Here is a 12,649-nt window from a genome sequence, read left to right as displayed (position 1 = left end):
GACAAATTGATGTTTACATGGTTTTATCGATTTACATTTCTTTTTCGATCGATCCTTTTTTTCTGACAGGGTGTTTAAACTCATCCGAATAGCCTCATACAGGGCTGATTTTGAAATAAGTAGGTTGAAATGATGCTACTCAACGAGTAGTTTGTTCAAATTCATTTATTCAGAGTATAGAATACATCACTAAATCTTAACATTTAGAACTATTAATAGCGCCTTCAGTCAAAAAAATCGGCTTTGTTGTTTTCACGGGCTTCGATTTCTTTGTAGTCGGTTACAGTAAATTTGTCCCGATTATAGCAAGTAATAACAAGTCCAGCGCAATAGCAAAACGAGCCCATCAACAGTATGAAACCCAAGTAACCCACGTGGCGCAAAAATGCTGAAAAAATAAACGATCAAGAGGAATTTCAATTCACGTTCCAATTATGGATTTTCAAACTGAGTACTCCACTGACGAGAAGAAATTTATTTTATCCACTGTCCGGCGTGGAGAAAAATTATTTATATAATAACCCCAAGAGATGGCGCTACAAACTTGCCTTAACCAGAAAACTATATGGATCAGTGAGAATGTGCGAAAAGCAGCGGAAAGCCTCGTAACAATTTAAACCGTGGGACAAAATAAAACAAACAAAAAGAAAAAACTTGACAATATGGTATTGACAACTATAATTTATGATATTTGATGGTTGGAAATCATATTTTTCAATTGGTACGGCATAATTTCTGCACCTTCTTGCATTATAAATCAATAGTTTTTCAATTTTTAGACAATTCAGCTGTACATTAGCAATCAACGCGGAACTATTTTTGAACGTATACGATACATCATTTGATGTTTAGTATTGCACAATTTTAAACCGTTAAACAGGAATTAAATTCGATTCGGAAACGGCGTCGTTAGTTGAATATTTCATTTACAGATGGCGAACGGCGGGTGTCCATTCCCGTTAGTGCTATACACGGTTTACGTTTATTATATAAGAAATCCGATTCCACCCCTTGTTGTACTGCTTCGGCAGTACATATACTAAAATTGGAACGATACAGAGAAGATTAGCATGGCCCCTGCGCAAGGATGACACGCAAAATCGTGAAGCGTTCCACATTTTTTGAATAACTATACACCATGAATTGTATGGTGTTTTGAGATCGATGACATTTCTAATTTTGATCCCAGCTTACCGCGACTCAAAATCAAGGATCTTGAAACAACTATCACTTTGACTTTCAGCATGTTCACTTTATCAACGTAGCAGGTGTAATTTCCCGCTTCTGCCTGCGTGACACCTGATTTAAAATTAAAGAAAGTAGAAATCGATCTGCCGACAGTACGGACGGGTATAATTATTTTTCTTCCCAGTTTACTTGAGCTAAATAATTACTATACCTAGTAAATACAGCGTTCCGTAAGTGTCCACCAAGACTCTCGGTTCTGGATCTTTACTGCGCACAGATTGCCCTGTTCCTTTTTTCAAACCAATGTTATCCTTCTTCCAGACGACGTCGGTTTCCATGTTGGATCTGATTAACAGTCGTTGATACTTACAATATGTATCAAATATAATTAAACGTTATATTAAATTCATAAATTTTTAATTTGCAATTTTTTTTTAATAATATGCGAAAAATTGTTAGTCGTTTATTTATTTTCTCGTTACTCGGGGCAAGTAATCGTCAGGTGAGCATCCTCTGCCAAAACGTATCTCTTCTTGTACCTGAATTTATGCCGCTTATGCTTTTTGAATCGTGAACATTTCTTACATTTTTCTTGCTGTATAAATTCTGGCAAGTCTTTTGTCGCTGTACCAATTTCAGGATATTCATCGTACAATTCCTTGGAGCTGAAAAATGAATATGGTATGAATTTTTGCATAAAAGTTTATCAAGTCACTGTTATAAAAATGGGTGAAGAAGATTTGAAAAATGAAGAAAGAAACTGCAATTTTTCCTGTTTTTACATCTGCGAATAAAACTGTAGTAAAGAAAGTTCGTTATTCTTTTCTCAGTGGTTAACTTAAAACTGACTCGAAATTATTCTCACCGACACGGCCACATGGGCGTCTTCAAAAATAACGTGGGCACACCTTCGCCTCGCTTTCTATCATGTGGCATTTTCCCCGACGTATTATGGGTCGATTCGCTTGAAATTTCCAATGTTCGTCGATCTCCCGTTACATCATTTATGGTCCGCTTGACTCTGCACATACCAACTCTCGTCCTATAGCCACGTTTACGAACGCATCGCTCGCAAGGACTCCAGGGACCCCATTCAGAGACGATTTCCAGCTTTATACCCATTTTTCGGATATCAATTAGACCCGGCATCCGGGAAACCTGAGAGTGAAAATTTACATCCTTTACTCGATCACATTACTTATTGATTAATTCGAAGGTGACCTGCATTTTCTTATATTTACTTTCACAATTGGAACTTAGTTAATTGATAAAGTAAGTTGATTTTTCGAATGATGTCCTAAAGGTCTCAATTTAGTAACAGATCGATTAAAAATCTAATTTATTACATGAAATTATAACTTATACAGCAAAGCGTAGAGAAACTGGTGCTAAATTTATTTCGTGATAAGACACCCAGTCTGACAGATTTCCAGTTTGTCTATAGATTCCTGCCGTGTTCTTGAGTATAGCTGAAAAGATTTTTTTGCACTGATGTGGAATGCAAGAAGTCGATTGATTGTACTAATATGACATCCCCAGCAAAGTCTCCTATTTTTCATCAGATTAGATTTGTATTTCTCAAATTAGCACGACTAACGTTCTAATCTGTAGTTATATTTCGATTCTACTTCCTGGCCATTAGATCCGTGGCACTTGTACAGTCCTGCATCCTTAGCCTCGAAATCTTTGATAACCAATGATAATTCCGGAGTAACGTGAATTCTGTTGTAGCTCATATTATTCTCCATTCCCCAAGAGATTTCCGCTTCTGTAGTAGACTGGTAACGGTCTTGTAAGTACCAAATCTTCGGTACCTGATCATCCTTTTCGTTACTAAAATTGTTGTCAGAAAAGTATTGTTTCGTCTCAAATGTTATGTAATTATCAATATCGTAAAGCATTTAAACCTGTCGATATAAGTGATCTTTAACTTGTTATATTTCCCGCTCACCAGTAATGGCATTCCAGCAAAATTGTCGTATCTACCTCAGCGTCAACCAGTAAATATAAGTCATTTTCTTCAGATCCGATTAGTCGATCTTTATCTCTACAGTGCTTAATAATATCAGGTCTTATATCAACATTTTTTGCCACCTTAATGTTCAAAAACATTCCCAACAAAAACCACGTGTTTCTCATCGTTGTGGCCTGTTTTTTGCTAAATAATTTGTAATGTGGAAGATAAACACGTCGGTATCCGCACTTTGAAGTTTATGTATTTGATAGCGTATGATTCAAGTTTCGAAGCGCTGTGAAGCCATGAACCCAGCTTCGTGTTTGAAGTTTCAAATCGAATCGTCCCTCTCGGCATTTGGTGGCGGTGAACTGGCGGAACAGACGGAATCGGGCTATGAATTGTAGTGGGGGTGATTTGGCGGAAATACGTACCCAGCATGCATCGGCGTACATCAACATGGCGGACACTATTGAAAGTGAGTGAAATTTTCATATTTTTTCCTAAAATTAAGTCGTTCAAGTCGAACAAAGTACAAATGCATAGTAATAATAGTAATCTAGGCTTATGTGATAATAATATAGGCCACAGTTGCACGGATTTCAGTTAAAATTGAGTTTGTAGTTAACGTTTGAAACAGGCACGGCGACGATGGGTTCAAAATTTCAAAAATGACCAATGCAGAATTCAAGCGGGATGACGAGCCCTCCGAAGAACAAATTTGGTTTCGCGGATTAGTTGACTGGACTCTAAAACGCCAAATCCTTGAATTCCACTAACGGTGTATAACAACATTCTTGACATTTCATTAAGTAAAATACTTACAGGTGCGGACACGCTATGTTTACACACGTTGCTCCCAGAGATTGGTTATGTTTAGCCCAGTTTAGCCCACTCGCATTTGTAGATACCTCAAAATTGTAGACAAACTAGCAAAGGTTAAATTTCATTCAATTCTAACACGAGGAAACTCTCTAATAATTTTTAGCAATAATTCCGAACATTCAAGACGTCGAATCTTTGAAAAACTCACTTATCCAAGTGTGGCTTACTTCAAATAATGCTAATTATATTTAAAAACAATAATTTTTCAAATTATAGCTTTCGATAAAACTTTACTCGACATATCACTGGCCTCATATCGTAACTTATCTGCATGCGAATCCATATTTCGTATTTTTACTTGTATATTTCAAGGCTGTGTGTTAAGTACTTAAGGTATATAAATACTTATATAAGGTAAGTACAAGATTTATGTGTATCTGTCTGTCAACACTTTTGAAATAGTGATTGAATCACTTGATTTATATCATTCAAAAGTCATCGCAACCAAGCAGGTTGTATACAAAGTAGTAAATAAACAAACGTTAATCATAACGCTACGACGCGCAATCAGTGCAAGGACAAGTTTTGTTTTCCATTAGTTAATGTAAGATTACTGGTTGAATTTTGTGTTCCATAAACATGGAAAAATTCTAGTATATTTAAACGCCAAATGATGTGAAACCACGTTTGCAAATCCCGAATGTTGGGATTAGGTTAAACGATTAGTTTGCATTAGGTTTGATAGATATTAACTGGTCAACCTTTTGGCTTACATATGTGTACATATAATCTTTGGCGGTTTAACTTACTTATCGGATATGTTACATTTCTCCTCTTAAATATTGATATGGTGTGATGAAGAATCATCTTTTATTGTCAAATTATATTTTTCAGATAGTTTGGTAAATATACTTAACCAAATCACATTTTCATTTCAGATGAATCAGCGGAAACCTTGCTGTCGATTAAAAACGGTGGCTACCCATTGGCCAATGAAATTAAAAAGGAAGCTTTCGACGATGACCTGATGGATCTCGAAGACCAGTCACATTGGAATAATTCTATGGATGATTCAAATATGGATCCTGAAGATTCTGAACCTATGCCTGAGTTGGGGCCTGCGGCTTTGGGGCTGCAAAGGGTTGGAACGCAGCCGCCACCAAAACCCAATCCCCCAACCCAACCAATTCAAGTATTGAATCGCCGAGGAATGCCTGCGAGGATCAGAAAAAAGAATAAATTGTTCTACGATGACATTCTCGTCAACCATCCACATCATAGGTAGATTAGAAGTTAATGTTTATGTGTTTTTAGTAAACAGACGAAGTACCGATAAAATTCTAAGGCCTGGTTTGATTTGTGCTTCTAACGTGTGTTTTAGAATTAAAAAGGATCCCAATTTGGAAATGAAACATTCTCCCAAAAGAATACCACGGCCATCCCCAGCTAAAAAACAGAATAGACATGTCAGTGAGTCGAAGAGAAGTACGGGTACGCCGTCGCAGCCATCGACGCCAGTTACTACACCTATAAAACAGGAAAAGGAGCCAGAAAAGCCGGCACAACCAGCATCTCCTGACCGAAAAATTGGACAGAAGATTGGTATGAGACTGAGAAACCTGCTGAAATTACCCAAAGCACATAAATGGGTCTGCTATGAATGGTTCTACAGTAACATTGACAAGTGAGTAATGTACCTGAAGTAATCTGTAATACTTTTTTGAAAGATTTCACCGAGGGTCTTTTCCTTATTCAAGGAAAAATAATAGTATTCTGTAGTTTTCATTACATCACTTTCCATAGGACATAATCTGAGCATTGACTGAAGATATACATATCTCTAGTCAACGATCTGAGTAATACATCGATATTCAAATTCTGGTACAAATGTTAATCATACATTGATTAGCACACTCTATCAATTGAAATTTTTTTTCTCAATAACGGCGCAATTAGATAAGTACTATTTTTCTTCTTCCAGAACGCTCTTTGATGGTGACAACGACTTTATGATTTGTTTGAAGGAGTCTTTTCCGCAGCTAAAAACACGAAAGTTGACACGCGTAGAATGGTGTAAAATACGAAGAATGATGGGAAAGCCAAGACGGTGCTCCCAATCATTCTTTGAAGAGGAAAGACGAGAGTTAGAGAGGAAGAGACAAAAAATTCGTATGCTCCAGCAGAGAAAAACGGCCGATATAAGTAGCTTTAAGGACCTGCCTCCTGAAATTCCTTTACAGCTTGTTATTGGAACGAAAGTTACAGCAAGATTACGAAAGCCACAAGATGGCCTTTTCACTGGTAGTATCGATGCAGTCGATACCAGCAACAACACCTACAGAATTACCTTTGAAAGAGCGGGTCTTGGAACTCACAGTGTGCCTGATTTTGAAGTTCTGGTAATTGAATAATTGAGCCATATTCACTGTTTAGTGCCTGTTGATCATCTTCATTTGACTTATTTGAATAACCTTTATTTGTTTTCAGTCAAACGAACCACCAGAAACCATTAGTGTTGCTTCGTTCGCGCAAAAGTTTAGACCTCGGATGGTGCAATATGTGCCATCACCTCCCTATGCAATGAAATTAATGTCACCCAGATTAAATAATGACCCTTTAATATCCAACGCCTCCGTATCACTCCCAAAAAAATCGCATATCGGTGGTACGATGAATGGCTATCCCTTAAAATTGTTAGAGTTTATGGTAAAAGTTGACAAAATATTAGCGGCAAAGAAAATCAAGATAAAGAAACTGAAGGAAATGAACAGTGAGGCGGAAAAGAGACGGTCTTTCGGTGAGCCTTTGCCAGCTGACTTTGAGAGAAAATATGCAGGGTAAGAATTTTGCTTAGTCATGTATTGAATAGAAACAACGAACGGGTTAAAAATAAAATTTCTTTGTGGTCACAGGATAGTAGTTGAGCTTGAAAAGATGAATGTAGCGCTTCAAGATTTCTTGAACGATGTACAAGAGTTATGTCAAGAAATGGCTCCGGAACCAAGCGTTGCTGCTATGCTGGCTCCTTCTCATTTGCGGGAAAAGTGCCATCAAGAAGCGGCCGATATGGTTGCTAGAAATGATGTCATTAACGATAGGGCACCAGCAAAGATGAGCGAACTTGTCACAGACCTCACTGCTCTCATGCTTCAAGTAAAGGTAAATCTTGTCCCTAGTTTTACTCCCCTTTTCACAACAAAATCTTTCTCAAATTCTGCCAATACGTAGAATTCCAGCAAAGAAATGCAGATTTCTTTCCAAAAGTCATAATATCCAATTCTTTTCACAGAGCTTGTCGGATTCTGATCGAAATGCCTATGAACTGAAAGTACTTCAAGGAACCATGGAGCAAATTAGATCGAAACTGAGTCCTCAAAATCAACAAGTGTTTCAAAACTGCGTTGAAATTCATATGCAGCATATTCAACTTGGTTTGGGAAAAATAGGGGCTTTAACGCCATTTATGTCTCAAAAAGTTTAGTATTAACTTTGTTGAATCATCATACTCTTAATGAATGGCAGGCAGTAATTTTCAGACGCGTGCAAGAGTATTCTGTAATCTAATGAGAATTTATTCGAGGAAAATAATAGTTGTACTACACTTGCACGCTTCTACTTACTGTAATTTGATGTGCGCCTGTCGTCACTGTTCAACTAAAAGTTGATTCACGCTATCCAGCATGGACCAGTACGACCTGGAACGAACATTTATCGGAATTTCCACGGCATTCCTACGGAACAAGCACCCACTAAGCAGCAGTTAATCACAGGAGGATCAATGGCCAAATCTCTAAGCGTCAGCGATTTGGCTGTTATGGAATTACTTCTTGACGAGAACATGTAGTGAAAGCTAAAATATGTCGACGAATATAGGTGCAATGAATATTTAATACAAAATCAAGAAACGACACACATTGGATACGTCTGATTTAAACAATTGATGAAGTACGAAGAAAATTTTTATTAATAGATAGTTTTGTTACAGCCCGTGTTGTATGATGTGAATCAATCTTTACTATCCAATTGTATAGACTCCTTCATCGTTCATCAGGCATACTCATAGTTCATACATTATATCTACATTTTGTTTTTTGTTTTATAAAAAGACAAGAAGTACGAGGAATTGCAGTTAGAAATGGTAATGAATTTTGAACCAACGTGGTGTAAGCATTGTCTACACCTTACACGGAATAATTCTTCTGATCTTTCTGCAATAATCAATACTTTCTTGACATTATCAGCAAAAATTTTTACTCAAGTCATTTACTTTGAATTAAATGTCTACAGAATATATCTAGTATCTTATTGTGTACTTTATAGAGGTGTAAAGTGGTGTGATAAATGCAATGGCAAACATTGTTGCTCGTTGCAAAATTTTGGGTGTATCACTTCGGTAAAAATAGAAAAGATCTTTTTTTTTTTTTCGTCGATATTTCTGCACCACTGCTAACGTTCAATTACACAGTTAATACTTGCGTTGAAAATAATTATGTATTTACTTACAATTACAAATATATATCTTAGGATTAAAACATTTAGTAATAATATTAAATAGTAAAAGAAAAATATTATGAAAAAATTGTAACTAGAAGAATGTTGTGTTGAATACTTGAGACGATTGAAAATATTTAATTACTATTATACACGTTCATACCCTAATAATAAATGGAGAAATTAATATTTTACCGAAATTAAAAGGTATGAGGAAATGTAGAATATTATGAGTTGCATATATTATACAGGCGCTATAAATTGTATCTAAAATAATAGATGAAACATAATTTGAGATGGAGACGTTCTAAACAGATTTATATATCCCTGAATTGTTGCTTTTTGAGGGAAAGGATACTCAATGTAATTCAACAACATGTAGCGGTATAATTTCAGATGCTTTATTTATATACAGTTAATTATTTAACATGGGGATTATGTAACAGTGTACTTTTATTCGTATCAAAGTATCGTGGAAACTCACTATAATTCATTTTATTCCCGTAATATTTATTTCAACACAAGTAAAAAGTAAAATTTTACGGAATAAAGGCTAATAATAAATTCACAGCAACGCGCATCTAAGACTTTAATACAAAAAAGTTGACCTAAAGTATTTTGAATATCCGATGTATTACTGGTCAATGATGAGAGTTTATTCGTTTCAATTTTTGTTCAACTGACTGTCGCGTATCATCGTTGGTTACTCATTTGTCTGAAAGAGTTAATTATATTTTCGATTAGTACTAACAGATACAGACGTTGTAATGTTCGGTCACATGCTTCACTAGATCCATTTGCATTTACGTTAACACGTCATCACCCACGATACGACACTATCGTCGATAATAGAGCATAGAATCCATTTTACATAGATTCATTTTCTGTCTCTGATAACTTAAGTAAGTTACTATTTCTTATCGCCACTTAAAAAAATTTCTTATCTACAGTAACAATTTGGAGGAGCTGCCGGTAAAATTTTTTTTGCAGTATTTATAATACCAAGACTAAACGATCTCATATATAAAAGTGGCTTTTATTCTTTCTAAAATCAAATGAGGTGAACAGGGAGTATTCCTGTAATGAGTTTAGCAGAAACCACTTATTTGTGTACAACTTATCACATATAAACGCGTCCGAGTTCAATTTGTTCCGAATGCGTATTCGCGTGATTTATTTGAAGCTTGAATTCGTTTGTTGCAATATTCCAATTATTGATCACGATTGTGATCATTGTGTAAATGTAAAACTGACGAGACTGTATTCTATTCGCGTATTATTATCTATATCAATAGTACTAAGCTGTAAATGTCGTACATTAACATTTATATAGCATCTTTAGTTTCTGATAAGAAACATGTACACATTCACGATTGTTTTGCTTTCATTCAAGAATTGACATCTGCCATAATGACTTATGGATTGATATCCGTTGAACAATGGTCGGTGGGCATGATTAAAAAAATCATTTCTTGTGCTTATTAAGCTTTTCTAACAACGCATCGGCGTCCTCGCTTGTCTTAACTCTTAACAAAACTGGTGTCGGTGGTGGTTTGGAATCTGGTGTTGGAAGAAGAACCATCATAACGTTATTCTTTCCCATACGCTGCATTGGTATGCCCTCGGTTAATATTGTATTCAAGAGTAAATTTCCGCACGAAGTATCGGCACGCACTATTAGCTGTGTTTTGTCGTTGGGTGTAGGCTTCAGAAACAGGGTACCTACTCCTCGATCAGCAAAATTTCCATCTTTTTTGACAAATACCTTGCATCTGCGAAAAGCAATTTATATCCCATAAATTTCATCTGCCATTGAATATCGTGCTAGTGTAGTGAACAAATATTCACTAGAACATAGTACGTAACAAACATATTTAGGTAAATTTCATATAAAACAGATAAATAAGAATTGCATGTTCCTTTCAAGTGTCTTACCGTTGTTCATAAATTGCATCGTCTTCCGTGATGGGTTTGAAGTCTGGTTTCGGTGGTTCGTCATCATCATCTTTTTCTTCGTCTTCTTTAGTCTCTTCTGCTTCTGTAGTTTTAGCCACATTGCCAAAAGAAAATGGTTTTCCACTGTAAGGAGATATATAGATACAATTACAAAAAGAAGGCTGATAATGTTTCAATATTTCGTGAATATATGGGTAGAAAAACATGAAAACAGAATATGAAACTCATCGTAACCACCAATAAAAAATTTACTCCCGGAAAGAGGACGTACCCTCCGAAACTGAATCCTGCCGAAGCTGTACTGGTTGCTGAACTTTGGCCAAAGCTGAATGTGGCTGTGGGACCAGATGGTGGAAACGAAAGACTTGCTGTTGGTTTCTGATCAGTAATGTCAGATTCGGTTTCCTTTTTCTTATCTTCTACAGCTGTAAACGATGTACTTAAAAATGGATTCCGTTCAGTGGAAACACTGCCAAAAACGCTTTTGACTTCCGAGGTAGTTTCAGTATTGCCGAATAACGATTTTCCAACATTCGCATTCTTGAAAATCGATGATTCGCTTTTCGACTCTGCATTTCCCACTGATGGATTACTAAAGACCGACTTCTTAGTCTGTGATTCAGTATTTCCAGTTTCCAAATTCGACTTACTCTTAACGGGTGAACTTTCCAAGTTAGATTTTTCCTCAGTCTTTTCTGGGCTCAAAATGGTCGGGGTGGTTTCCTGTCCGTGTTTAGCTTCAATTTCTTTAAGATGCTTGTCATAATCTTTAAATATTGGGGTTAAAATACAAAACGGATTTGAATCTACATGTGACTTGATCCATTGAGTGACGCTTTCGTTAAGTCCCTTCAATTTTGCATAATAATCTGTTGATTTTTTGAAAATCTTCCCATCTTCCTTTCCAGTTGGAAAATGCTTAGCATCCGAATTTTTCGACATTGATTCCTGTTTCAACGAAGAAGAATCTTTGCTTTCTGGCCCATTCGCTGCTGGGTTAACCGATCCATTGCTCGGACCTACTTTATTAGCCACCGTTTTTTCACTACTCGTCGTATTTGTTGCATTACTAGTATTTGCAAGGAAGCTAAAGGGTGAAGAACCTGCAGGTGCAGCAGTTTTGAAAGCAGTAAACGGGCCAAACGCTACTTTTGGTGCATCCTGAAACAGTTTGAAATATTACGAGATACAATCAAATTCGGACAGCAAAAAAGCAATGTGCTTTGGTGCTAGGGATCTTTGTATTTTTCAGCAATGTTTCCAAACTTACATCCCCCCCGCTGTTGACTATTCGCCGTCTGGCCGATTTGATGACTCTTCTCTGCAAATCTTCTTTCGATGCTTTGCTAAACGTTCCTGCCTCTTCCCGAGTTTCTTCATCGTTCCAATTATCGTGATTCAGCTCTGAGGTAGCAGTTCGTTTGCCAGACATCACTGAGCCGTCTAAAATCAGAATGATTTTTTCAGTTTTAATTTCAGACAGGCTGTGGTAATCGATTTGCATTTAATCAACAAATTATCAGAGCAATATATTCAATTCCCGAGGATAGAAGGACTATCGTATCGTAAGAATTTAGGTATTAATCCAGTTAGGCGCTTATCTCTTACGAAACATTTAGCAATTGCGATAAGCATTAGGATTTTGAAATTGTCGAAGAGCGAATATGCGATCTGAATATAACGGCGGGTTTACGGTGAAGTTGACATGGCAATGCAAGTACATAGGAACAGTTGATTCAATACTGTTTCGAGGTTATGAAAAGGATTCGGTCGAAATAGAATTGGATCAATTTCGGCCGTTACCCGCTTAAACAGTTTCAACATAACGCCATTCAATGTTATTTCCGTAACAAATAAAAACCAGCAGTCGATCGATATGAAATTGGAGTGCGAGTAAAAAAAAAGTATACATTTATAGGTTAACCGCCATTCGATCGGGAGTGTATTCGAAAGTGGCAATTGTCAATTCATTGCAACGATACAGCGTCGAGAATCGCTAGCGTACCTGAGTTTTGATAAACGGTATGCAATCTGTCGATGAAAAGTCCACGTTAACCGCGTTAGTGTCTATTTGTACGATAATATCTCGCGAAACATGAGTGATAAATCGCAAGTAAATGTTCCGCGCTAAACTGGCGCGTTAGACTTTTTGCCTTTTGATGAAAAAAAAATGTCAACTCGGGGCCGGCTGGGCTGGCCGGCAATCGTAGTTGGTCGTGTAGTGTCTGTGAAGGG

The 12,649-nt window shown here is 36.7% G+C and overlaps 2 protein-coding genes and 1 non-coding gene across 7 annotated transcripts; 2 read left to right on the top strand and 1 right to left on the bottom strand.

Moving 5' to 3' along the window:
• The first annotated feature begins 1,016 nt into the window (after positions 1–1,016).
• On the top strand, positions 1,017–1,122 carry LOC124185895. The gene has a single exon (XR_006871496.1). It is a non-coding gene; the product is annotated as a U6 spliceosomal RNA (small nuclear RNA).
• Positions 1,123–3,543: 2,421 nt separating this feature from the next.
• Positions 3,544–9,386, top strand: LOC124184334 (protein lin-9 homolog). 5 transcript variants are annotated; one of them, XM_046573914.1, is made up of 8 exons: positions 3,544–3,620; positions 4,906–5,248; positions 5,349–5,651; positions 5,949–6,366; positions 6,455–6,804; positions 6,880–7,126; positions 7,257–7,442; positions 7,647–9,386. In XM_046573914.1, the coding sequence occupies exons 1-8, from the start codon at positions 3,602–3,604 to the stop codon at positions 7,809–7,811; spliced, it is 2,031 nt and encodes a 676-aa protein (XP_046429870.1). In that variant the 5' UTR covers positions 3,544–3,601; the 3' UTR covers positions 7,812–9,386. The 5 variants fall into 5 exon arrangements, with proteins under 5 accessions (XP_046429870.1, XP_046429875.1, XP_046429872.1 ...); XM_046573919.1 differs by lacking the exon at positions 3,544–3,620 and adding an exon at positions 3,671–3,925; XM_046573916.1 differs by lacking the exon at positions 3,544–3,620 and adding an exon at positions 3,671–3,969.
• Positions 8,844–12,647, bottom strand: LOC124184335 (nuclear pore complex protein Nup50). Its single transcript, XM_046573920.1, has 5 exons — positions 12,420–12,647; positions 11,685–11,857; positions 10,686–11,575; positions 10,394–10,537; positions 8,844–10,230 (listed from the first exon to the last, which is right to left on the bottom strand). Exons 2-5 carry the CDS (start codon positions 11,844–11,846, stop codon positions 9,924–9,926), a joined length of 1,503 nt encoding a protein of 500 aa, XP_046429876.1. The 5' UTR covers positions 11,847–11,857; positions 12,420–12,647; the 3' UTR covers positions 8,844–9,923.
• Between the last annotated feature and the right edge of the window lie 2 nt (positions 12,648–12,649).

Source organism: Neodiprion fabricii, chromosome 6 (assembly GCF_021155785.1).
Source record: "Neodiprion fabricii isolate iyNeoFabr1 chromosome 6, iyNeoFabr1.1, whole genome shotgun sequence".
In the NCBI taxonomy this organism is placed as follows: Eukaryota; Metazoa; Arthropoda; class Insecta; order Hymenoptera; family Diprionidae; genus Neodiprion; species Neodiprion fabricii.
This window is presented reverse-complemented; position numbering and strand designations above follow the sequence as displayed.